General features: G+C 32.1%; 1 protein-coding gene across 2 annotated transcripts; it reads left to right on the top strand.

Moving 5' to 3' along the window:
- Nucleotides 1-1,521: 1,521 nt before the first annotated feature.
- LOC143071188 (E3 ubiquitin-protein ligase arih1-like) lies at nucleotides 1,522-23,398 on the top strand. 2 transcript variants are annotated; one of them, XM_076245352.1, is made up of 14 exons: nucleotides 1,522-2,038; nucleotides 3,716-3,783; nucleotides 4,228-4,318; nucleotides 6,772-6,849; nucleotides 7,571-7,719; nucleotides 8,351-8,417; nucleotides 8,971-9,077; nucleotides 9,401-9,515; nucleotides 9,795-9,925; nucleotides 11,021-11,078; nucleotides 11,906-11,989; nucleotides 12,476-12,649; nucleotides 14,542-14,654; nucleotides 20,876-23,398. In XM_076245352.1, exons 1-14 carry the CDS (start codon nucleotides 1,826-1,828, stop codon nucleotides 20,958-20,960), a joined length of 1,533 nt encoding a protein of 510 aa, XP_076101467.1. In that variant the 5' UTR covers nucleotides 1,522-1,825; the 3' UTR covers nucleotides 20,961-23,398. The 2 variants fall into 2 exon arrangements, with proteins under 2 accessions (XP_076101467.1, XP_076101466.1); XM_076245351.1 differs by having other exon boundaries at nucleotides 20,729-23,398.
- Nucleotides 23,399-26,587: the final 3,189 nt, after the last annotated feature.

Genomic DNA, 26,587 nt, shown 5'->3' with positions numbered 1-26,587 from the left:
ATCAACTTTATTTGAGGTGCACCTGAGTCAGACATAATCTTTGATTTTCTATAGACTATAAATCTTGTTTTCGAATAAAAAAGTCAAAAACTATGACATTATAGACATTAGACATTATTTTATTATACCAATTACGGGCCCTTGTCGGTCAAGATACAAAAACATCATAATACAATGATTATATAAACATTAGTGAAATACACAATAAGTAATACACAAATAATAAATTGATAATATGAGCAATGTAGGATATAGTTATGGTAAGAGGCATTGAGTGTAATGAGGCCGATTTAATATTAAAAGAATATGATATAAAGTTTATTAATACGAAAACAAAAAAGTAAAAAAAGTAAAATTAGAACCGGGAATATAGTATCTCATTCTGCAGTAGTTCTCCTCATGACCAGTGCACAGCAGTGAGGGACTTTTACATCACAACAATGCAAAGGTCATCAAGGGGAGATCCTTTAGAACTAGCTACAGATACATGAGATTACTCCAATAGTGATTCTCCTCATGACTAATGCACAGCAGCAAGGGTTGACATTGCTACTGGGCAATATTCATCAAGGGACGGTGCTCTAGAACTCACTATACAGAAAATATAAAGTTCAAATTACAAGTAGTAGAGGGAGATAAATCCCATTAAAGGTTTTCATATTTCTTAATGAGCATGCATAGTTCTGATAATAAATTATCATCTTCATTATTCATTAACCATATCAGTTTTTGGTTAGGGTCAAGATTTTTTAAAATTCTTGCAGCAATTATTTATGATTGTTATCATGTCTTTCCTTTGGTCTGATAAACTATCACAGTTGAAAAGAAAATGTGTTTCATCTTCGACCTCATTACTACAACATCTCTTACATATTCTATTGTGTCGGGGAGTATTACTATATCTACCGCTCTCTATATAAAGTAAATGGTGAGCAGATATGCGAAATCTTGTTAGACTCCGTCTATCTTCAAATTTTTTAACAATATTAAGATATTTTTCACAAACAAAATTTGATTTAAAAGTAACATATGTGCGTAGTTTTCCTTCTGAGTTAGTTTTGAGATTTTTTTCCCAATTTCAACATGGCATTTCTTAGTTTTCTGTTGTCAATTGGTTTAGCTATGATTTTAACATGTTTAAAGAAAAATAAAATTGCCGCTCATGTAGTTTTCCAAACGCAATTGCAGGATAGCTTTTTATAAACAGAATTGCAGGATGAGAATTGCAGGATAGCTTGACATTTAGTCATCACTATAGTCTATCAATATAACCTATTATAAATCATGAATTCAATAGTCCTTTAACCAGAGACATATACTGTAAATCATAATCTCTTTTAATTTTAGAATAAACAAACTCAAATAATTTGTAAATAATTTACAAGAACAAGTGATTTTACGAAGTTCTACATGTTAATAAAAAAAAACTTCAAAAGGACTCAAAAGGCACCAAAACGGTGATTTTGAGTGAGTTATCTTCTCTTTGCTTCGCTCTTTTGTGCATTGAGGTAGTTTTAGAAACAACAAAAAACTTTCCCAGAATCCTCGAGAATGAGGAGCTCGGCGAAGGTGATATCATCTTCGTAAATTCAGATTTACCAAAGCTTTCTTTTCAACCAAATTCAATTTATGTCATGCTCGACAAAAAGGGAATGTCATTGTTTATATTTTAAGTAAAGATTCAATCGTTTCCCCTAGTAATTCCAAATACTGGTGACCGTCTGTTGGTCGCAGACCGAAGATGACGTCACAGATGTAAATACGACCTGTTTTGTGCAACAACTCATAAGAGGGATCTATAAATATTTCAAACAAAAGAAAGAAAATGGACAGTGAAGATGATATGATATATGATGAGGACTCTGAAGGTGAAGTTGAAATCGATTCCAGTGATAATGAAGACTTCGTGGAAATGGCTGAACCCTCCTCCACACAGGACAAATCTGAACAAGAAGAATTTCCATTTGAGGTCTTGACTGCTGATAAGATAGTAAAGTTTATGGTTGATTGCATTAAAGAAGTTAATGTTGTGGTTCAGGTGTGTTTGAAAGTTATGTAAAATGTATATGCTCTTAACAATAACAGGTTATGCACTGCATCACAATATACCAAATGAGGATAGTTCCTCGAATTAGTGGATTGAGTAACTATGTGTCAAGTGTTGTTTACTTTTTAGATTAATAATTTCATAAAGTCATATTCATGAACAATTGCCTTTTTTGTAAAGTTAACTTAAATTACAAGTTGCAATATTCATTAGAATCATCCAAAACTGATATGTCTGAGGGTTATGATTGACTACATGTAGATACAATGACATAACAATGAAGTATTTAAAGATTAATACTCATACTGTTGTATGTTCTGACCGTGAAAGGGCTGTATAGCCAGTCAAGGTTGTTAAAAACTTCCATTTATTGTTTTTGTATGTTTTGTTTCAGATAACCATGGTCATTATTCAATATTAAAACATTCGTACATGTACATGTATGTCAGAATAAATACATGTAGGCATTTGATTCCTTCCTATCACTGACAGTTTAACCTGCCACAAACTTCATGAATGTACTTGAAATAGAAAGCTGTAATATGAATTCAGCGGTTGTCTTTGGTTGCTATTACCCATGTCGGGGAATATTGCCCAGCCTGGGAATCCCGAATCCGGGTGTTCGCCCTGATTTACATTCGCCCTAGTACCTGTTCGCCCTGATACCTGTTCGCCCAGGGTCCATTCGCCCTGATTTTTTTTTTTTTAATTGTTGTCCAGTCGCATAATTTTAGGTATTTGAACAAAATATGTTAAAATTTGTTGAAAAATTGATAGAATATTTATATTGCCGCAATCAATTTATCATTTTCCCTTTGATTAACAGAGTAGAATACTGGAATACAATGTATTTCTCTTTATTGATGACTATTCTCAGAGTATAATAATGAATGAACTTGCCAGTTTGTACATCATTGTTCTTATTAATTTCAAGCTGAATATTTTATCAAAACAAAACGTTTGATTTTTATTAATACTCCATCAAAAGACAAGTATCACAATAATCAGTGATCCAAATTATTTTGTCATTGAACAATAAATGATTCTAAACAAGCCATATAATAAATATTTCCCTGTTTCCATAAATTTCAAGAATATATTCCATAGAAATATTTGAATAAGTTTATTTAACTTCAATGCCCAGAATATTAATATTTTTTTAGTAGAGCGAACAGACTCTATGGGCGATAGAAATTAGAATTTGGGGCTATCATATTTCAGCAGGGTTGGCAAAGTGTTACATGTATTAATACCCAGGTGGGAAAACCCAGGGATTCCCGGTATTGGGACCGTTCGCCCTAATAACATGTTCGCCCTGGGTACCGAACGTATCCAATAGCTGTTTATAGGGCAGCATTCATAATCCCTATCTCTATCCAATAGCTATACGTCAGGGTTTTTTACTATACCCAGGGCGAACATGTTATTAGGGCAAACGGTCCCAATACCGGGAATCCCTGGGTTTTCCCACCTGGGTATTAATACATGTAACACTTTGCCAACCCTGCTGAAATATGATAGCCCCAAATTCTAATCAGCTATAAATAAAGAGAGACTGATACATGTACAATGCTCATGACTTGAGGTAAAGAAAATTATTAAAAGATATTTTATATTATTATCTTAAGAGTTCATACATGTACTATAAGATAAAAAAAATTGTTTCAGATTCCTCCAACAGTGATAAGAATTTTACTGAACCATTTTCGATGGGATAAAGAAAAGCTTATGGAAAGGTAATGTAAAGTTTTCAATTGTTTGGCAGATAAATGTATGAGAAAGGAAGTTTAGCTTCAAGTAACATTTTAAAGGATATAAAAGCTTTAAAATTTCTGATTTGGATCTTCAATGCTCTTCAACTTTGTACTTGTTTTATGTAGACGAAACGCGCGTCTGGCATACTAAATAATAATCCTGGTACCGTTGATAACTATTTAACACAACTTTTAAGCACTGAAAATACTATAAATATTTAGTGGTGGCCAGTTTTTATTGGTGGAGCAAACCAGAGTGCCAGGAGAAAACCACAGACCTTCGAAAACTGACAATCCTAGTCAATTAAGATTGGAGTTGAGTGCGACCCAAACTAAGAAAATACATTTGTTTCACTTCTTATGCTAAATTTTGTATGTTGGTTGGGAAATAAAAGTGTTTTTCTTAAGTGTTTAATAACGTTATAGGTACTATGATGGTGATCAAGACAGACTGTTTTCTGAGGCTCATGTTGTCAGTCCATTGAGAAAAGATTCTGGAACCGGAGCAAGACCTAAGGTAAATATATGTACTGTGTATTTAATGATGAAGGAACTACTGTAAAAGCAAAAGTTTTTATTTAGGATTTTATTATACGACCGCAAAAATTTTAATTTTTTGGTCGTATATTGCTATCACGTTGGCGTCGTCGTCCGAATACTTTTAGTTTTCGCACTGTAACTTTAGTTTAAGTGAATAGAAATCTATGAAATTTTGACACAAGGTTTATGACCACAAAAGGAAGGTTGGGGTTGATTTTTGGAGTTGAGGTCACAACAGTTTATGAATTAGGGGCCAAAAAGGGGCCCAAATAAGCATTATTTTTGTTTTTTGCACCATAACTTTAGTATAAGTAAATAGAAATCTATGAAATTTAAACACAAGGTTTATGACCATAAAAGGAAGGTTGGGTTTGATTTTGGGAGTTTTGGTCCTAACAGTTTAGGAATAAGGGGCCCAAAGGGTCCAAAATTGAACTTTGTGTGATTTCATCAAAAATTGAATAATTGGGGTTCTTTGATATGCCGAATCTAACTATGTATGTAGATTCTTGATTTTTGGTCCCGTTTTCAAATTGGTCTACATTAAGGTCCAAAGGGTCCAAAATTAAACTTAGTTTGATTTTAACAAAAATTGAATCTTTGGGGTTCTTTGATATGCTGAATTTAAAAATGTACTTAGATTTTTAATTATTGGCTTAGTTTTCAAATTGGTCCAAATGGGGTTCCAAAATTAAACTTTGTTTGATTTCATCAAAAATTGAATAAATGGGTTCTTTGATATGCCAAATCTAACTGTGTATGTAGATTCTTAATTTTTGGTCTAGTTTTCAAATTGGTCTACTTTAAGGTCCAAAGGGTCCAAAATTAAACTAAGTTTGATTTTAACAAAAATTAAATTCTTGGGCTTATTTGATATGCTTTATCTAAATATGTACTTTGATTTTTGATTATGGGCCCAGTTTTCAAGTTGGTCCAAATCAGGATTCTATATCAAGTATTGTGCAATAGCAAGAAATTTTCAATTGCACAGTATTGCACAATAGCAAGAAATATCTAATTGCACAATATTGTGCAATAGCAATTAATTTTCAATTGGAGTTATCTTTCTTTGTATAGAATAGTAGTTGATAATATATGTTGGAAATTTGCCAGACATGACTATGATGTCATTTTCTATTTTTATTTGCCAATAACTTTATGTAAATAACTTCATTGGAAATTTGCCAATATAAAATGTTGCTGATGAAGCTTTTTTTCCTTATCTTATCTAAAATGTTTTTAGATAATGTATGTTGGACATTTGCCAGACATGACTATGATGTCATTTTCTATTTTTATTTGCCAATAACTTTATTTAAATAACTTCATTGGAAATTTGCCAATATAAAATGTTGCTGATGAAGTTTTTTTTATTGTTTTATACAATAAACAATGTATATTCACTTTTACTACCAACCAATCTTTACCATTCAGTGATAACAAGCACTTTATTTTACATTTTAATATTTTATGATGTATTTAAAAGAGTAGTTATTGTTGCAAACTCCATTAGAAATTTGAATTGATATCAGTTTTGGAAAAAGGGAAACGGGGATGTGAAAAAAAAGGGGGGGGGGCGGTTAAATTTTTCTCATTTCAGATTTCATAAATAAAAAGAAAATTTCTTCAAACATTTTTTTGAGAGGATTAATATTCAACAGCATAGTGAATTGCTCAAAGGCAAAAAAAAACTTAAATTCATTAGACCACATTCATTCTGTGTCAGAAACCTATGCTGTGTCAACTATTTAATTTTAGATTTAAAAAGTTTGAAAAAGAAATCTTTAATTGATTTGTAAAATTTTGACATTTGTTTTGTGTAAAAAAAAAACCATGTAATGTCAAAAATTTGATCACAATCCAAATTCAGAGCTGTATCACGCTTGAATGTTTTGTCCATACTTGCCCCAACTGTTCAGGGTTCGACCTCTGCAGTTGTATAAAGCTGCGCCCTGCGGAGCACCTGGTTTCTTCTATTTTGAGGATAGATATATATCACCCATGGAATTCAAACCCTAACAGAATTCTAACCTTTAAATAATAACATCCACATACTTAAAGACAGGAAAATTAATCCCCACAAAAAAGTGTGTTAGACAGTGTTATTCCCAGATTCTTCATACATATAGCATCCTGGTAAAGAGGAAAATTTGAAATACCATCTTGTTTCAAAAAATATAGCATCACAATCCAGAAAAATAGCATCATAAATTCATATGGAAGAACACTGGTCATGCTGGTTAGAGACATAACCATGGATTTTGACCTAACAATAGTTGATATTTCATCTGTATTTTGCTAAAATTGTAGTGAATTTTGTTTTGTAATTAATATAAATTGCAATGATCATGGTGATTTTACATATTTATGACTAAAATTGATTTTTCAGATAATAATAAAATAATTAAATGCTTTTCTTCTATGTTATAGAAAATGACTAGATTGGCAACATCAGCTGATAGTGTTCCAGCAACTTGTGAGATCTGTTATGTAACTAAATCACAGAAGGTAGGTGATGCACTTAAAGACACTACTAAAATCCTGACTGGCAGAGTCCTTAATTATTTTGGGTCAACAAAGATTTATGAAATATCTATCTACTCCATGGTGGAGACATTATTTACAGCACCTTGTCCTTCAACTAACAACCTTAAGAACTATCTAACCCAATGACTTTATATATTGGTCAGCAGCTTGACAGTCATCAGATGGAAAGTAGGAGAACTTCTTGTTTGAAATTGCTTATAATTTTTCATCATGTTAAAAGTAAATTTTCCTCTCCCTTTTTATTCTCTGTAGAACTAAACAGAATGTCCTTAAAACTGGTCAACAGCTCAACAGTGTAGAGTTGTAAATTGTATGTGCTTTTCAAATCTGTTAGACACATCATTCCTAATACCAGTTTTCTGATACCTTAAATGATAAATGGGGCTTGTTTTCCTACAATAGATAATCATTTTATGATTAGTTGTGCACAAGGCAACATTACATATACAAAGGCTTTATGCAAATAATAAGTAACATTAGTGACGTAAGTTACATACATGTAGTAAATGAATAGCGGCAAATCTTTGACATGCTCTACCTTCTTGTGTCATATAATTTACACTTTCCATCAAATGATGAGTGAAAGAGTGTTTAATTGTACCGAACACGTAGATAGTTTTTAAAGCTTGGTGTGTAATTCCAGCAGACTACCATGACCACTAACTTTTTATTTGTATTGTAGGATATGGCAGGATTAGAATGTGGCCATAAATTTTGTAGTGAATGTTGGACAGATTATTTAACATCTAAGATTGTAGAGGAAGGTCAGGGACAACAAATATCATGTGCTGCGTATGGTTGTGATATTCTAGTAGATGATGATACAGTTATGTAAGTAGTCTCTGTATACACACAATTCAAGGTTAATAAAAGCTATTAGCACCATCTGTTTTCATTATCATTGACTATAAAGGACTCCTGCTACTGGCAAAGAATTGCTTTCCTGTCTTGTGACTCCCAAATCGCTGACCATAAAAAGGGATATATATTGCCAAGGTGTACACAACAGGCTTCAAACAAAGGAACACCTAGGTTATGCATGAAATTATAATCCTGTCAGGATATTGTTACGGTTAATTTCAAACATTAAGCAGAGGTATCTCACAGATTACCCAAAATGTTTTTGAGGATCTATAGTAAAAAATACTAAAACTTTTGTAAAGAAAATTTGATTGAATGCTGAAATATCACTTAACATGACCTATTATGTCTTTAGATCTCACAAAAAGGACACATTTGAAGATCTAAGTGAAAGATCTGATTGAACCACTCATTATTGAAATCTGTCAAACTGTTACCATTGTAGAATTGTATCATAATAATCTACAAATGTACTCCTAAATCTAGAAATGTAGGAATCAAAAAGATATTTATTATACTGTTTCAATCCTAATTTTAGTTTAGATGGAAAATTACAGGTCATATGTCATATGGTTTAAAATGAAATGATTTATGCTTGCAGGAAATTAATAACTGATCCAAGAACTAGATTAAAATACCAGCAATTAATAACCAATAGTTTTGTAGAGGTAAGATTATCACAGTAAAATATTATTGGCATTCTGTTTTTGTCTAATTTATAGCTATAAATGTAAGTTTTCAAAAATGTAAGTTCCAACCAATCTTGTGGAAAGGTGCTTTCTACTATCTAAAATGACTAGAATTGCCAGCTGAGTTTGACTTCCTCCATAATTTATTCTGGCTGACATAATACAATGTTATATATATATACATGTAGCCTAGACTGGCAAAAGTGGTGTATTAAAATCAATCAATTAATTATGCATGTTAAAGGAATCAGGCATACAAAGTATAAACATCAAGTAGAAATACAAAAATGTACTATTAAGTTCGACATTGAACAAAATTTGCAACATTTAATATTTATTGTTATAAACTTATTTATTTCAAAGTCATGTGAAGAGATTACCTTATTTTAAAACACCTTAACAAGCCATTTTTGTTTATGAAAAAACATCATTCCATTTTAACTTTCACACTAGGATATACTGTGAATATCAAATAAATATTGAATGTGTTTTTATGAATATATGATAAAAATTGAATGTGTTTATATTTCAGTGTAACAAGTTATTACGATGGTGTCCAGCCCCAGACTGTGGGCATGTAGTAAAAGTTATTTTCCACGATGCCAAACCAGTAACCTGCGCCTGCGGCCATATATTTTGGTAAGAATAAATATCTCAGATCTATGTTTCATGCTCAGAAAAAGAAATAGCTTTACAAAATCAAAGAAACTGTTACATATGCCGTTACATCAATGCACCATACCAGACTCGTCAACCAAATCCATGCAAGATGAAAGCAAAATGCACAACAGACCAACCCTGATCTGTAGCTGTTACAGTAGGTCGATGAAATTGCATAACATTTTTTTAGTGAACAAATAAGGGAAATAAAAGTCAATTTAAATTGGATTGTCAAAGGACAGTAACACATATGGTTCTCATACAAACATAAAATTAACAGAATTTGTTTATCTGTTATATAGCTTTGCATGTGGAGAAAATTGGCATGACCCAGTCAAATGTAAATGGTTAAGAAAATGGATAAAGAAGTGTGATGACGACAGTGAAACCTCTAACTGGATAGCTGCCAATACCAAGGTACATATTAACCCAAATCTCGAGGTCAAAATATTTAAATCAAAAATAAGCTGACACATAAAACCTGAAATACAGTAAGTTTTTACATATTTAATACCAGAACTACAAACTATTTAACAGAAAACTTAATTTTATGGTTAACTTTGAAACAAGTAATAGTTTAACTGTAATCTGTAATAGAATGTTATATACTTTTATTGTTTCCCTGGCAGGAATGACCAAAATGTCGATTGACAATCTGTAAGGGACTGTAATATAGTTTTATTATTTCCTTGGCAGGAATGTCCAAAATGTCGAGTGACAATAGAGAAAGATGGAGGCTGTAACCACATGATCTGTAAAAACCAGAATTGTAAAGCAGACTTCTGTTGGGTGTGTTTAGGTCCATGGGAACCACATGGGTCATCATGGTAAGAACTTTTAGAATTGTAAAGCAGACTTCTGTTGGGTGTGTTTAGGTCCATGGGTCATCATGGTTAGGACTTTTAGAATTGTAAAGCAGACTTCTGTTGGGTGTGTTTAAGTCCATGGGAACCACATGGGTCATCATAGTAAGAACTTTTAGAATTGTAAAGCAGACTTCTGTTGGGTGTGTTTAAGTCCATGGGAACCACATGGGTCATCATGGTAAGAACTTTTAGAATTGTAAAGCAGACTTCTGTTGGGTGTGTTTAAGTCCATGGGAACCACATGGGTCATCATGGTTAGTACTTTTAGAATTGTAAAGCAGACTTCTGTTGGGTGTGTTTAAGTCCATGATGACCCATGTGGTTCCCATGGACTTAAACACACCCAACAGAAGTCCATGGGAACCACATGGGTCATCATGGTAAGGAGGTTTAGAAAGAAGTCGGGTTTGAGTCCTTGTGATATCATAATTAGATATATAAGAAAATGTTGTATGAGTGCCAATGAAACAACTCTCCATCCAAGTCACAATTTGTAAAAAATAAACCATTATAGGTCAAAGTATAGCCTTCAATACAGAGCGTTGGCTCACACTGAACAGCAAGTTATAAAGGGCCCAAAAATAACTAGTTTAAAACCATGTAAAGGGGAAAACAAGGAACAACTATCACTGTACATTAACAAATGATAACCACTGCACAATACGTTCCTGACTTAGGACAGTTGCAAACAAATGCAGGGGGTTTAAATATTTCAATAGACACCAACCTTCACCCTAACCTGAAACAGAAGTATAACATTACAACATTGAAAGACACACTATAAAATATCTTTTAAAATGCCTTAACACAAAAAGAACTTTAACAAAACAAGTAAACATACACTGAAAGAATAAATTTTATCTATGACACAAAATAAATATGCTACATGTATGTTAAACATTGTCAAAAATACAACTACAACCTGGAACAAAATACTTTAACAATGAATACTTTTATTGTTCAAAAGTTGAGTAAGTCTTTATTCAAACATAACTTTAAGTAAATTTTCTTACTTTGAAACATTTATAAAAATACTGACATTACTGTATATTCCAGGTATAATTGTAACAGATATGATGAAGATGAGGCTAAGAAAGCTAGAGATAACCAGGAGGTAATTTGTCCTCTGAAATCAAAGTAAAATCTCAGCATGCCAATGGTATGGCTGTTTACATTCAATATATGATGCATTTTTAAGATCTTGTATTATGTATGTTATTTAAAAGTGAAAAGATTCTGGAAACTAATGAAACAATACAGTTGCTATCAAATGGTTTCTGAAATATTGAGCCCCCTTATTTAGATGACCATTGGGGGCATAAGAAATGAAGCTAAAATCTTGATTATAATACCTAAGTAGGAAGAAAGAAAGAAGATACTAAGAGGCAATATGAAATTAGACAACACTTTGGCCAAAAGAAAAATGAAAAAATACAAATAACAGTCGACAAAACACTACATACAAAACTAAGGCTTGAACAACATAATCTAGGATGGTTAGCAGCTCCTGCTCCACTGCTGGCACCCATCGTGTTCCTAATGGCAATCATTTTGTTGTTAACAAGTCTTATTCATTGGTGCCACAATAGAGGGAAGAACCGGTCAGCTATGGTTTAGGATAACTCAAAACTGTCAACCAAATCATGGTAGTCTGATAGGTAGGGTAGATTATTCATTAAAAAAAAAGACATTGGACAAGAATAGCATAAAGTTCATTCCTTAAATGCTGCAGTTGATTCCTGTTGTTGAACAAAATTGTTGATGTGGTATCAGCAGATTTATATTTATACTATTTCACTGAACATTCCAAATTAAAAAAATAACTATTGACAACCATACTATAATCATCCACTTTCCCATGAAAAACTCTCAAAATAACTCCTTTTACTTGTGACTGTCTTACGTATGTATGTATTAGAAGACAATTATTATCAATTACAGGTCTCTAGAGCAATGTTACAAAGATATCTGTTCTACTGTAATCGGTACATGAACCACATGCAAAGTTTAAAGTTTGAAAACAAGGTAAGATTCTCACAAACGTATGTAAACAGTTATGAACCATTTCCATATAGTTGAATGGCAAAATCTCAACTGTCTCATTTCTTTATAAGAAAGGGAGTAAATGGTTTTATTCCTTATAAGGAAAAGACAAGAAAGATTGTGAAATGTTCTTTAATATGAACATGCATTAAAACAGTAGTTCTTTTCACAAAAAATCTGACAATAAATGTTTGTTAAAATTTTTTTATCACATTTTTCTGGTATAACCTTCATATTTGAAGTCTTTATAAAAAAACAGTTCAGGAAATAATTGTAACAATCTTTGTTTTATTTGACTGTGAAATCTTGATTTTTGAAACTCAAATTATCAGCTGCTGACCGTACTTCTGAAAGAATTGATAGTGTGAGCTAAACAATATAGTGCAATGTCAATAATAATAATGAAGTGTGCAGCCTATAAATACTACAACTTGACATAATGATAAAATTAATAATATTTTGTTTTAGCTTTATGCCTCTGTGAAATTAAAGATGGAAGAGATGCAGCAGCACATGTCATGGATTGAAGTACAATTCTTAAAAAAAGCTGTAGATGTGTTGTGTCAATGTAGACAAACTCTTATGTACACATATGTCTTTGCTTTCTATTTGAAAAAGAACAATCAGTCTATTATATTTGAGGTAAGTTATAAAAAGCTGAAGGAAAGGTAACAATCAGGTCTTTTATATAAGAATAAGAAGAAGTGGTATAATTGTCAATGAGACAACTCTCCACAAGAGACCAAATGAAACAGAAATTAACAACTATAGGTCTCTATTTGGCATTTTACAATGAGCAAAATAGTAAGCGTAGTAAAACATCTAGTTCAATCATGGTTTGGTCCATTTATCAACAGGGATGCATACAATAGCAAGGTACATGTATTGCATCGACTGCGGCACTTTGGGTTTGCTTTGCCTTTGGTAAGCTTCCTTGGTATCAGGAGTGACTGAAGACTGTTGTGCACTCGCTTTTATACATCTGTCCCACCAACTTCTCTATGGAGATGGTGGGCAAATTACGTTATGCTGATTGGATGCTGATCTCAGGCAGGGTTGGCAAAAACCCGGGTTTTATGAGTATTGCCCAGCCCAGTGGGAAAGACTGGGAAAACCCGGGTTTTACTGGGTAATACTGGGCAATACTGGGTAATATAAAATACTGGTCTGAATTTTAAAGAGGATTCAGTGATCAAACACAAATTTTATACATTTAAGATATATATAACCTTTTTTGTTTGTCTGAATTGGTAAAACTGTAAATCATAAAGCAAAAAACTTTTTTTTAAATAAATATAACTCCTATTAAGAATTAACAATTACATGTAAGAAAAATTACATTTAAATAATGTATATGTACTGTCACTAATTAGTAAGTAATTATTCAGATTAGAATGCAGATTTGTTTATGTAACAATAATCAGCCCTTTCATTTCTATAAATGTTAATGGCATGACCCCTTAGGGTGTTTATTTAGCAATATGACAAATGTATGAATGTAAAACATTTGAAATTATCAATTCACTTAAACATTGCAATAATTTTTTTTTCAAAGTATGGATTATTGAAACAATGCTTGGTAATTAACAAGGTTTCCTTAAATGTGCAAATCTTGTATTCCGGCTACATAGAAGGGAACGAAATTGAATTTTTCATTCTTTTAGAAATGACTGTCAATGGTTATTTGTATAAAAAGTATATATAGCTATAATACTATGAAACTACACCAAAACTTTACTATTTTGTGTTAAAATAAGCTTAAAAAATCATATTGCCCAGTAATGCCCAGTATTCCCCATTTTTGGGAGTATTGCCCAGCCCGGGAAACCCGGGAATTCCCGGGCGGGTAATACTTTGCCAACCCTGATCTCAGGTCATTAGGTCAAAGACGTCAATAAACATAGTGATGCAAATGGCGGCGATCAGAATGTTGACATTCTGTCGAGTCGGAAAATGGACAAACAGGACTTATCTTAGCTTACTTTTAGCATGTATGGGCCCCGGTTATAATATTCATGCCTTACGCTAATAAAATAACAGGAAATAAAGCCAGGAACATGTGAAATAAGGGTAAACAGAAGTTGGGAACAGTCGTTCAGTCAGGCGACCTCCCATGGTCAAACAGTGAAGACAAACACTATTATTCTCAGAGACCTTACTAACAATATTTACATACAATAACAATATATAAGTATACACAATGTTCATCAAATGTCTGTATACGCCAACGTAAATGACGAACGCGAAAATAGAATAGAGAGTTTACTGAGTAGCCTGAAACAGTCTTATGTACAAACCTACAGCTTATACCCTAAACCGTAACAATACATCTGTGGTTTGCTGGTCTTCAATTGAAATTAGTTCCTCTTTCAATATTTATCAGTATTTCACCTTGAAACTATCATTGAACTGTTTGTTTGTAGAAAATTAATAAAATTAAATAGAAAATTCAAAATAGATTCCTGAAATTACACTTCTCCTTTATAAACAAGAAAATAAAGAGAAAATATTGAGTTTTATTGTTTTGTTTCCAGGACAACCAGAAAGATTTAGAAAATGCTACAGAACAATTATCTGAATATCTAGAAAGAGATATTACTTCTGATATGTTAAATGACATTAAACAGAAGGTTCAGGATAAATATAGGTAAGCCAACAAAATATCAGTGTAAGATTTAATGACAACAAAATGTCGATGATGTATGTTTTATAAGTCAGTAAAATCTTTTATTTGTTTTACTCTCTTGATGGTGTGAACATGCCTCAAGTGTGGAGGATTATTAGTTTGAAACCTGGTTTGGACAGATCAGAAACTTTAAAATTGAAAGGAGTAGGTCGGGTAAGGGCTGATTTTGGCCTCAAATTTCAGGTTCATCTAACGAAAAATTGTGGACACTTTTTATACGACCGCAAAAATTTTGATTTCAATGAAATTTTAACACAAGGTTTATGACCACAAAAGGAAGGTTGGGATTGATTTTGGGAGTTTTGGTCCCAACATTTTAGGAATTAGGGGCCAAAAAGGGCCCAAATAAGCATTTTCTTGGTTTTCGCACTATAACTTTAGTTTTAGTGAATAGAAATCTATGAAATTTTGACACACGGTTTATGACCACAAAAGGAAGGTTGGGATTGATTTTGGGAGTTTTGGTTCCAACACTTTAGGAATTAAGGGCCAAAAAAGGGCCCAAATAAGCATTATTCTTGGTTTTCGCACAATAACTTTAGTATAAGTAAATAGAAATCTATGAAATTTTAACACAAGGTTTATGACCACAAAAGGAAGGTTGGGATTGATTTTTGGAGTTGAGGTCACAGCAGTTTATGAATTAGGGGCCAAAAAAGGGCCCAAATAAGCATTATTTTTGGTTTTTGCACCATAACTTTAGTATAAGTAAATAGATAGTTATCAAAAGTACCAGGATTATAATTTTATACGCCAGACGCGCGTTTCGTCTACATAAGACTCATCAGTGACGCTCAAATCAAAACAGTTAAAAAGCCAAACAAATACAAAGTTGAAGAGCATTGAGGACCCAAAATTCCAAAAAAGTTGTGCCAAATACGGCTAAGGTAATCTACTCCTGGGGTAAGAAAATCCTTAGTTTTTCGAAAAATTCAAAGTTTTGTAAACAGAAAATTTATAAAAATGACCACATAATTGATATTCATGTCAACACCGAAGTGCTGACTACCGGGCTGGTGATACCCTCGGGGACGAAACGTCCACCAGCAGTGGCATCGACCCAGTGGTGTAAATAGTTATCAAAAGTACCAGGATTATAATTTTATACGCCAGACGCGCGTTTCGTCTACATAAGACTCATCAGTGACGCTCAAATCAAAACAGTTAAAAAGCCAAACAAATACAAAGTTGAAGAGCATTGAGGACCCAAAATTCCAAAAAAGTTGTGCCAAATACGGCTAAGGTAATCTACTCCTGGGGTAAGAAAATCCTTAGTTTTTCGAAAAATTCAAAGTTTTGTAAACAGAAAATTTATAAAAATGACCACATAATTGATATTCATGTCAACACCGAAGTGCTGACTACCGGGCTGGTGATACCCTCGGGGACGAAACGTCCACCAGCAGTGGCATCGACCCAGTGGTGTAAATAGTTATCAAAAGTACCAGGATTATAATTTTATACGCCAGACGCGCGTTTCGTCTACATAAGACTCATCAGTGACGCTCAAATCAAAACAGTTAAAAAGCCAAACAAATACAAAGTTGAAGAGCATTGAGGACCCAAAATTCCAAAAAAGTTGTGCCAAATACGGCTAAGGTAATCTACTCCTGGGGTAAGAAAATCCTTAGTTTTTCGAAAAATTCAAAGTTTTGTAAACAGAAAATTTATAAAAATGACCACATAATTGATATTCATGTCAACACCGAAGTGCTGACTACCGGGCTGGTGATACCCTCGGGGACGAAACGTCCACCAGCAGTGGCATCGACCCAGTGGTGTAAATAGTTATCAAAAGTACCAGGATTATAATTTTATACGCCAGACGCGCGTTTCGTCTACATAAGACTCATCAGTGACGCTCAAATCAAAACAGTTAAAAAGCCAAACAAATACAAAGTTGAAGAGCATTGAGGACCCAAAATTCCAAAAAAGTTGTGCCAAATACGGCTAAGGTAATCTACTCCTGGGGTAAGAAAATCCTTAGTTTTTCGAAAAATTCAAAGTTTTGTAAACAGAAAATTTATAAAAATGACCACATAATTGATATTCATGTCAACACCGAAGTGCTGACTACCGGGCTGGTGATACCCTCGGGGACGAAACGTCCACCAGCAGTGGCATCGACCCAGTGGTGTAAATAGTTATCAAAAGTAGAAATCTATGAAATTTAAACACAAGGTTTATGACCATAAAAGGAAGGTTGGGTTTGATTTTGGGAGTTTTGGTCCTAACAGTTTAGGAAAAAGGGGCCCAAAGGGTCCAAAATTGAACTTTGTGTGATTTCATCAAAAATTGAATAATTGGGGTTCTTTGATATGCCGAATCTAACTATGTATGTAGATTCTTGATTTTTGGTCCCGTTTTCAAATTGGTCTACATTAAAGTCCAAAGGGTCCAAAATTAAACTTAGTTTGATTTTAACAAAAATTGAATCCTTGGGGTTCTTTGATATGCTGAATTTAAAAATGTACTTAGATTTTTAATTATTGGCCTAGTTTTCAAGTTGGTCCAAATGGGGTTCCAAAATTAAACTTTGTTTGATTTCATCAAAAATTGAATAAATGGGTTCTTTGATATGCCAAATCTAACTGTGTATGTAGATTCTTAATTTTTGGTCCAGTTTTCAAATTGGTCTACATTAAGGTCCAAAGGGTCCAAAATTAAACTAAGTTTGATTTTAACAAAAATTAAATTCTTGGGCTTATTTGATATGCTTTATCTAAATACAGGGTTTCCGCTGGCGGTCGCCATTTTCGCAATTTGCGAAAAAATAATAATTGTGGCGATTAAAATTCGTCATTGGCGAAAGAAATATATATGACGATTTATTTTCAGCCATCTTGTTTATTTACTTTTTTCGGGTTTCTCTGACTTTACCATGTTTACCGATCAGACAATACTCAGAATTCACCTTGAACTCGTTAAGATTTTGACAGAAAATCAATAATCAGCTGATTGCATTTATAGCTATCGACATCAAAGGCCTAATTAATAAAGGTGTTGATTGTATGATATGACAAAATGATATGGTTAAATGGCTTCTTTCGCATGTCATAAAAGGGATTTATTTACCGCTTTGCGACGCACGTGTTTGAAGCAAAGTTTACGCTTCCTCTCCTTCTTTTGAAAAGAAAATTGTTGTTATGACGAAAAATGTTCAAAAGCTAGAAAGGTCGCTGATTTAAAACTTTATCATTTAACTTTCATATAGATCATTGAGTGGGTACTTCAAAGTCGTTTCAGTAACACACGTGTTTCAAGCATATAGTTTTACTTATTTACGATGGTGTAGAAAAGAAAACTGTCATTATGAAGAAATATATTCAAGTGGTTGTCATGAGAGTAACCCTTCAATGTAATGACTACACCTTACACGAGGGATCAATTCCAAGTGATAAGATTCTTCGTTTTGTTGTAAAAATCACTTCTTGTTTAGCGGAAAGGGGGGGGGGGAAATAAAATTTTATTAGAAAAATATATTTGGCGAAAAAAATAATAAAGTGGCGAAAAATATATTGTTTTGGCTAAAGAGGTGGCGAAAAAAATAATTGACCCAGGGGAAACCCTGTCTAAATATGTACTTTGATTTTTGATTATGGGCCCAGTTTTCAAGTTGGTCCAAATCAGGATTCCATATCAAGTATTGTGCAATAGCAAGAAATTTTCAATTGCACAGTATTGCACAATAGCAAGAAATATCTAATTGCACAATATTGTGCAATAGCAATTAATTTTCAATTGGAGTTATCTTTCTTTGTATAGAATAGTAGTTGATAATATATGTTGGAAATTTGCCAGACATGACTATGATGTCATTTTCTATTTTTATTTGCCAATAACTTTATGTAAATAACTTCATTGGAAATTTGCCAATATAAAATGTTGCTGATGAAGCTTTTTTTCCTTATCTTATCTAAAATGTTTTTAGATAATGTATGTTGGACATTTGCCAGACATGACTATGATGTCATTTTCTATTTTTATTTGCCAATAACTTTATGTAAATAACTTCTTTGGAAATTTGCCAATATAAAATGTTGCTGATGAAGTTTTTTTTATTGTTTTATACAATAAACAATGTATATTCACTTTTACTACCAACCAATCTTTACCATTCAGTGATAACAAGCACTTTATTTTACATTTTGATATTTTATGATGTATTTAAAAGAGTAGTTATTGTTGCAGACTCCATTAGAAATTTGAATTGATATCAGTTTTGGAAAAAGGGAAACGGGGATGTGAAAAAAAAAGGGGGGGTTTAAATTTTTCTCATTTCAGATTTCATAAATAAAAAGAAAATTTCTTCAAACATTTTTTTGAGAGGATTTATATTCAACAGCATAGTGAATTGCTCAAAGGCAAACAAAAACTTTTAAGTTCATTAGACCACATTCATTCTGTGTCAGAAACCTATGCTGTGTCAACTATTTAATTTTAGATTTAAAAAGTTTGAAGAAATCTTTAATTGATTTGTAAAGTCTTGACATTTGTTTTGTGTAAAAAAAAAAATGTAATGTCAAAAATTTGATCACAATCCAAATTCAGAGCTGTATCACGCTTGAATGTTTTGTCCATACTTGCCCCAACTGTTCAGGGTTCGACCTCTGCGGTCGTATAAAGCTGCGCCCTGCGGAGCACCTGGTTAAACACTTAAGTGTCTATTTCAATTGATTCGATTAGTTTATGTGAAAGATTTTAACTGATTTAGTCATTAAAAACGCTCTGATTCAAGCTTAAATATGAAAAATCTATCAAATATGCCAAAAAACATCACTTTTCAGATGGTTTTTGTCAAAAATGAAAGTGAAATTTCTCCCACGTAAAATTTTTTTACCGAGGGTATAGTTGGCCGGTCTCGATGGTCGAGAGACCCGCAATAGCTAGCCCTCGTCTAACATGCGACTCCTCGATGAAAATTTCTCCCACGTAAATTTTTTTTCCCGAGGGTATAGTTGGCCGGTCTCGATGGTCGAGAGACCCGCGGTAGCTCGCCCGCATCTAACGTGCGACTCCTCGATTAAAATTTCATCCATGTAAAAAAAAACTTACCGAGAGTATAGTTGGCCGGTCTCGATGGTCGCCGCATCCGTGTTCATCCTCAACCTTTATATATGTTTTGTATTATCATCAAATACAACTTACATTTCACTATTATGAATGAACACTAATGCGGCCACTTTCATTTTAGACAGAAACCGTCTAAAATTTAACCAAAATGCTAAAATTTTGAAGATTTCAGTAATTTAGCATGACTTAATAATACTAGTACGCGATATTTGTGCATTGTATTGTCAAAAACAGCTCATATTTATGTAGCAGAAGCGTTTTACTTTCCAAAATATAGCTTAAAGATTACATTTTCACAATTTTCTAAAACTGCTATATTTTTGGGCCAAAAAGGGGTCTTACTGAACCTTCTCCTTTGCTGCTTCTAAGCCAAGAAGACAACATTTAATCTAGTAAGAGTGACATGTCTTCCTTCTGAATAATATATATTATGTATATAAATCTGACTGAACATATTGGTGAAGTACAGAGTATAGAATAGTCTAACTCATTTACATGATATCAATCTAAATACTGTAAATTCAGGTATAATGGTGTTCCACTATTATGATCATTTTCTAAGAAAGTACAAAAATGTGAGATTAATTATTGCCATTAGAGTATTAGAATATTGCAGACAAATAATGTGAAATCAACTTTGCGAGTTTTTTTTTTATTTTGCATCATCTATTCAGTCACAATTTTTGCAATAATTAAACATCACAAAAATTTCAGAATTTACAGTATACATACCATATTTGCTGCTGGATGTAAATCTCCCATAGTGCAAGCAGCCCTATATTTACTTAATAACACAGTGGACTTACCTTTCTAGAACCTAATTACTTTCTGGAACCTAATAACTTTCTGGAACCTAATTACTTTCTGGAACCTAATAACTTTCTGGAACCTAATTACTTGCTAACAATGATTCTCCAGGCTTCATCAGCGAATATTTTTAATGTCTACTATTATCTTTTTAGATACTGTGAAAGTAGACGTAATGTATTACAGGACCATGTACGAGAAGGTTATGAAAAAGAATCTTGGGAGTATTGGGAGTATTAATTATAAGAAATATATCTAATGTATTTTATATGTCTATCATTGAATACATTCTATCTTTTTAGATACTGTGAAAGTAGACGTAATGTTTTACTAGACCATGTACGAGAAGGTTATGAAAAAGAATCTTGGGAGTATCAGGACTTTTAAACTGTGAAATGTTAGGTTTTGATATTTTATTGTGTAAAATATTATTATTATAAATTAATAATGTTGTATGTTTATATCGACATGAAAGGCTTTTTATATTTTTTAGTCAAACAAAATCTTTTTTCTTCTGTCAGCATAGTAAAGAAGGATTTATTGATGATGCGAATTACATTCTGACTTTTTGTGTGTTTTTTTATTAGGTTTGTTGTTTGATTAGATACAAAATACATACAAAGGGCTAACTGATATTAGATACAAAATACATACAAAGGGCTAACTCAAAGGAAGAAAGTTACTGCTGAGCAGTAGGAAAGAGATTTTGTTGTGCATTTATTTCCCTTTTCTGAAGGAAATGTTAGCTTGAAGTACATGTGTGTATGTATGTTTGAATGTTTGATAACATCATTCTGTACTTATATCCCATGTTGGTATTTATTGATTGATCTTATAGATCAAAGTTTTACATAGATTATTTAAAAACAGCATTTTTTCATAGGTGTGACAATTGTACTATACTTTTTTGCTTACTTAGTTTTTTTAAGATTAAATTTAATGGTACAAATGTTTATGTTCAAGAAGCCTTTCTTTTAAAATGTCTATAGCTTTATAGTGATAGTGAAAGGTCAGAAACAAAGTATATTTATCTAGTTTGATAAGCCTTATTATTATTATATGGAAGAACAATTCAAAAGTAACAAAAAATTGTGGAAAAATAATGAATAAAATAATCTTGCCAACTAGAAATAAGATTCGTATTGTGTTTGGTTGCTAGGGAATCATTTTAGGTTTTGTTAGATTTGTTTTTCATTATTTATATTCTTTTAGAAGTGGTTATTATACACAAATGTTTAGCTTAAAAAATTGCAAAACTTCATGTAAAGAAGAGATTAAGAGATTGTTATTGAACAAACATAAAGTTTGTCATCAAAATCAAAATTGATTGGTACAAGGCTTGAAACAGATAGAAATGTAAAACTTTATATAGTTTAAATATAAAGTGTTATATCAAAGAAAAATTTATGGTTTATAGTCATTGCAGTCTGCAGTGCTGAAAATTATTCAGAAGAAATTATTTTAGTTAAATGTTTACCTTTCCATATGATATGTATATCTTGTTTTGAACCCTAACATAAAAAAAAAATAATGTATAATTATATGAAATCTTGCTGTCTACTTCTGAATCATTTATTCTTACAGAAAGTTGATTTTAAATTCGATAACTTTTTTCCACAATCTGAAGAGTTGTCTCCCATTGCTTGTCTTTTGGCACTTATTTTGACACAAAATTATTTGAAACAAAGGTGACCAGTGTGTTTGTGAATTTATAAAAGATAATATCAATGGAGTTGTGTTTAAGTCAAACTGAAATTTGTTTTGTATTTTTGTCATTTTATGTTTTAATCTGATTTGATGTGTTTAACAGTATTTCTTTATACTTGATTTATGATGACTATTTTCAGGATGTTTTTTCATCTCGAAATTAATTTCAAAAGATAAAAGTCTGGTCAGTTTTGGAATTTAAAATCAATGTCAGAAAGTACTTCTGTTCCATTAATATTGTTTTTTAATTTGATAAGTGTCTTTTTTTATTTGCTGATATAACTGCTACTTAATACATTTTATAGATATAACTCAAAATTGAGCTGATATGCCATTTGGCAGTAAAATAAACCTGAATAAGAAGGTCCTCTTTGTTTTCACTGCCTAAACTTGTCAAGTAACTTGAGCTTATTTCTATTAGTGAAGTTGTATTGTCTTGTTGATGTATTCCTCCATAATTCTGTTCTAAAAACTGGGTTCAAATTGAAGTTTGCACACCAAATTGAAACTAGAGTTGTAAAAGGAATGCTTTCAGTTGATGTAGCATTGAACTAACTGTAAAATCTGTCAATTCATAATCTGTAATTTCAACAACCAAAATTTAATATGACATTTTTCAAGAAGAAACATTTGTAATGCTAGGTGATATGATTTTTTGTGTTTTTCATCCTTCAAAACCAGCAAAGGCATAAAAATATTTTTAAATTCAACCATTTTTTTCTTATAAGGCTTTACTATTAAAACTATACTTTCCCTCTTGCTTCCATAAAAATATCTTTATCATACGCTTGCATTTTATTGTTAAAATCATTGACTTCTGTGAAAATGTTTGAGGTATGATGCATTCTTTTAATTTTTATTTTGAAGGCCTAAATATTGAAAAAAATAACAAATATCATGTTTGGCTTATTATTATTTGAATACATAGAAAAAGAATGATTGAATACATGTGAATTTCTTTTTAAATTAGAACTGCTTTGTAAATTGTGATGGCAATTGAAACATGTGAACATGAAGTTGTTACAATATCACCTTATTATCAAGGGAATATGTATGTTTGTATGATGTTTTGTAATGTTGCATATTAAGACAAGAATGAAAATAAAATCAAAATAGTATTTTGTTGTTTTTTGAATATTCCAGGATATCTAACCTACCAGTGTTGTGTTGGAATTTAGTTACTGTAAACCAACTTATTTTTGCAGATACTTTATTTCACGTTTAGCCTATTCTAGTCCACTACACGACAATAAAATTTTTCAATTTTTTAACTAACTTGATGTAGCTCAAAAATAAAAGATCCTTTTTTTATACGACCGCAAAATTTGAAAAAATTTTCGTCCTATATTGGTAACACGTTGGCGTCGTCGTCTGCGTCGTCGTCGTCGTCGTCCGAATACTTTTAGTTTTCGCACTCTAACTTTAGTAAAAGTGAATGGAAATCTATGAAATTTTAACACAAGGTTTATGACCACAAAAGGAAGGTTGGTATTGATTTTGGGAGTTTTGGTCCCAACATTTTAGGAATTAGGGGCCAAAAAGGGCCCAAATAAGCATTTTCTTGGTTTTCGCACTATAACTTTAGTTTAAGTTAATAGAAATCTATGAAATTTTGACACAAGGTTTATGACCACAAAAGAACGGTTGGGATTGATTTTGGGAGTTTTGGTTTCAACAGTTTAGGAATTAGGGGCCAAAAAAGGGCCCAAATAAGCATTATTCTTAGTTTTCGCACAATAACTTTAGTTTAAGTAAATAGAAATCAATGAAATTTAAAGACAATGTTAATGACTACAAAAGGAAGGTTGGTATTGATTTCCCAACAGTTTAGGAATTAGGGGCCAAAAAGGGACCCAAATAAGCATTTTTCTTGGTTTTCGCACCATAACGTTAGTATAAGTAAATAGAAATCTATGAAATTTAAACACAAGGTTTATGACCATAAAAGGAAGGTTGATATTGATTTTGGGAGTTTTGGTCCCAACAGAATAAGGGTCCAAAATTAAACTGTTTGATTTCATCAAAATTGAATAATTGGGGTTCTTTGATATGCCGAATCTAATTGTCATGACTGTGTATGTAGATTCTTAACTTTTGGTCCCGTTTTCAAATTGGTCTACATTAAGGTCCAAAGGGTCCAAAATTAAACTTAGTTTGATTTTGACAAAAAAATGAATCAGTTAGGTTCTTTGATATGCTGAATCTAAAAATGTACTTAGATTCTTGATTATTGGCCCAGTTTTCAAGTTGGTCCAAATCAGGGTCCAAAATTAAACTTTGTTTGATTTCATCAAAAATTGAATAAAAGGGGTTCTTTGATATACCAAATCTAATTGTGAATGTAGATTCTTCATTTTTGGTCCTGTTTTCAAATTGGTCGACACTAAAGTCCAAAGGGTCCAAAATTAAACTTAGTCTGATTTTAACAAAAATTGAAATCTTGGGGTTCTTTGATATGCTGAATCCAAAAATGTACTTAGATTTTTTTATTATGGGCCCAGTTTTCAAGTTGGTCCAAATCAGGATCTAAAATTATTATATTAAGTATTGTGCAATAGCAAGTCTTTTCAATTGCGCAATGGCAAGAAATATCTAATTGCACAATATTGTGAAATAGCAAATTTTTTTTTAATTAGAGTTATCTTTCTTTGTCCAGAATAGTAAGCAAGAAATATCTAATTGCAAAATATTGTGCAATAGCAAGATTTTTTTTTAATTGGAGTTATCTTTCTTTGTCCAGAATCAACTTAAATCTTTGTTATATAAAATATACAATGTATATTCACTTTTTACTACCAACTGATAAATTAAAATAATCTTTACCATTCAGTGATAACAAGCAGTTTTTTTACATCTTATTTCCTTATCTTATCTAAAATGTTTTTAGATAATGTATGTTGGACATTTGCCAGACATGACTATGATGTCATTTTCTATTTTTATTTGCCAATAACTTTATGTAAATAACTTCATTGGAAATTTGCCAATATAAAATGTTGCTGATGAAGTTTTTTTTATTGTTTTATACAATAAACAATGTATATTCACTTTTACTACCAACCAATCTTTACCATTCAGTGATAACAAGCACTTATTTTACATTTTAATATTTTATGATGTATTTAAAAGAGTAGTTATTGTTGCAAACTCCATTAGAAATTTGAATTGATATCAGTTTTGGAAAAAGGGAAACAGGGATGTGAAAAAGGGGGGGGGGGGGGTTAAATTTTTCTCATTTCAGATTTCATGAATAAAAAGAAAATTTCTTCAAACATTTTTTTGAGAGGATTAATATTCAACAGCATAGTGAATTGCTAAAAGGCAAAAACAAACTTTTAAGTTCATTAAACCACATTCATTCTGTGTCAGAAACCTATGCTGTGTCAACTATTTAATTTTAGATTTAAAAAGTTTGAAGAAGAAATCTTTAATTGTAAAATTTGTAAAATCTTGAAATTTGTTTTGTGTAAAAAAAACCCATGTAATGTCAAAAATTTGATCACAATCCAATTTCAGATCAAGGACGTATAACTAACATCTAATATACGTCCTTGCTCAGATGCTATAAGCAAATGTCAACTAATTAAGGAGTGTGGATTGATTTTATGGTATACGTATGTGTCTTAGCTGAGTTCATCTAACCTAAACCCTTATTTTCATGAAATTAACAGCTATAGCACTAGGTCACCGCACGGGGTTCAAAAATGAGGAATGCCTATACCGCAGTCAGCTATAAAAGGCCCCAAAATGACAAAATAGTAAAGTAGTCTCAGTCTTTGTGTTGCAGCTTAAAAAACGTTTCTTTGAAGTTTTGATTGTATGGAATACCTCATTCTGTATCGCATATGACATCGGATATGTTTTAATGTCAAAGACTTTATTCCTTCTCAGCTACCTAGGTTGTGACATCATCCAGTTTGTCCAGTCGTTAGTTTTGTATGCAGTGTTTTGTATTTATACTATTGGTTGTCTTTTCATCGGGTTTTTTTTTTCGGTTTTTGTTGATTTTCCTGCGATTTGTGAATTTTAATTTATTGTCCCTTTTGAATCATCCGCCTATTTTTAGCTCAGCTGGCCCAAAGGGCCAAGTGAGCTTTTCTCAGCACTTGGCGTCCGTCGTCTGTCGTCCGTCGTCTGTCGTCCGTCGTCGTCTGGCGTCGTTAACTTTTACAAAAATCTTCTCCTCTGAAACTACTGGGCCAAATTTAACCAAACTTGGCCACAATCATCATTGGGGTATCTAGTTTAAAAAATGTGTCTGACGACCCGGTCAACCAACCAAGATGGCCGCCATGGCTAAAAATAGA

Source organism: Mytilus galloprovincialis, chromosome 4, assembly GCF_965363235.1.
Source record: "Mytilus galloprovincialis chromosome 4, xbMytGall1.hap1.1, whole genome shotgun sequence".
NCBI lineage: Eukaryota > Metazoa > Mollusca > Bivalvia > Mytilida > Mytilidae > Mytilus > Mytilus galloprovincialis.
The sequence above is the reverse complement of the archived record's forward strand: the minus strand, read 5'-3'. Positions and strand labels throughout refer to the sequence as shown.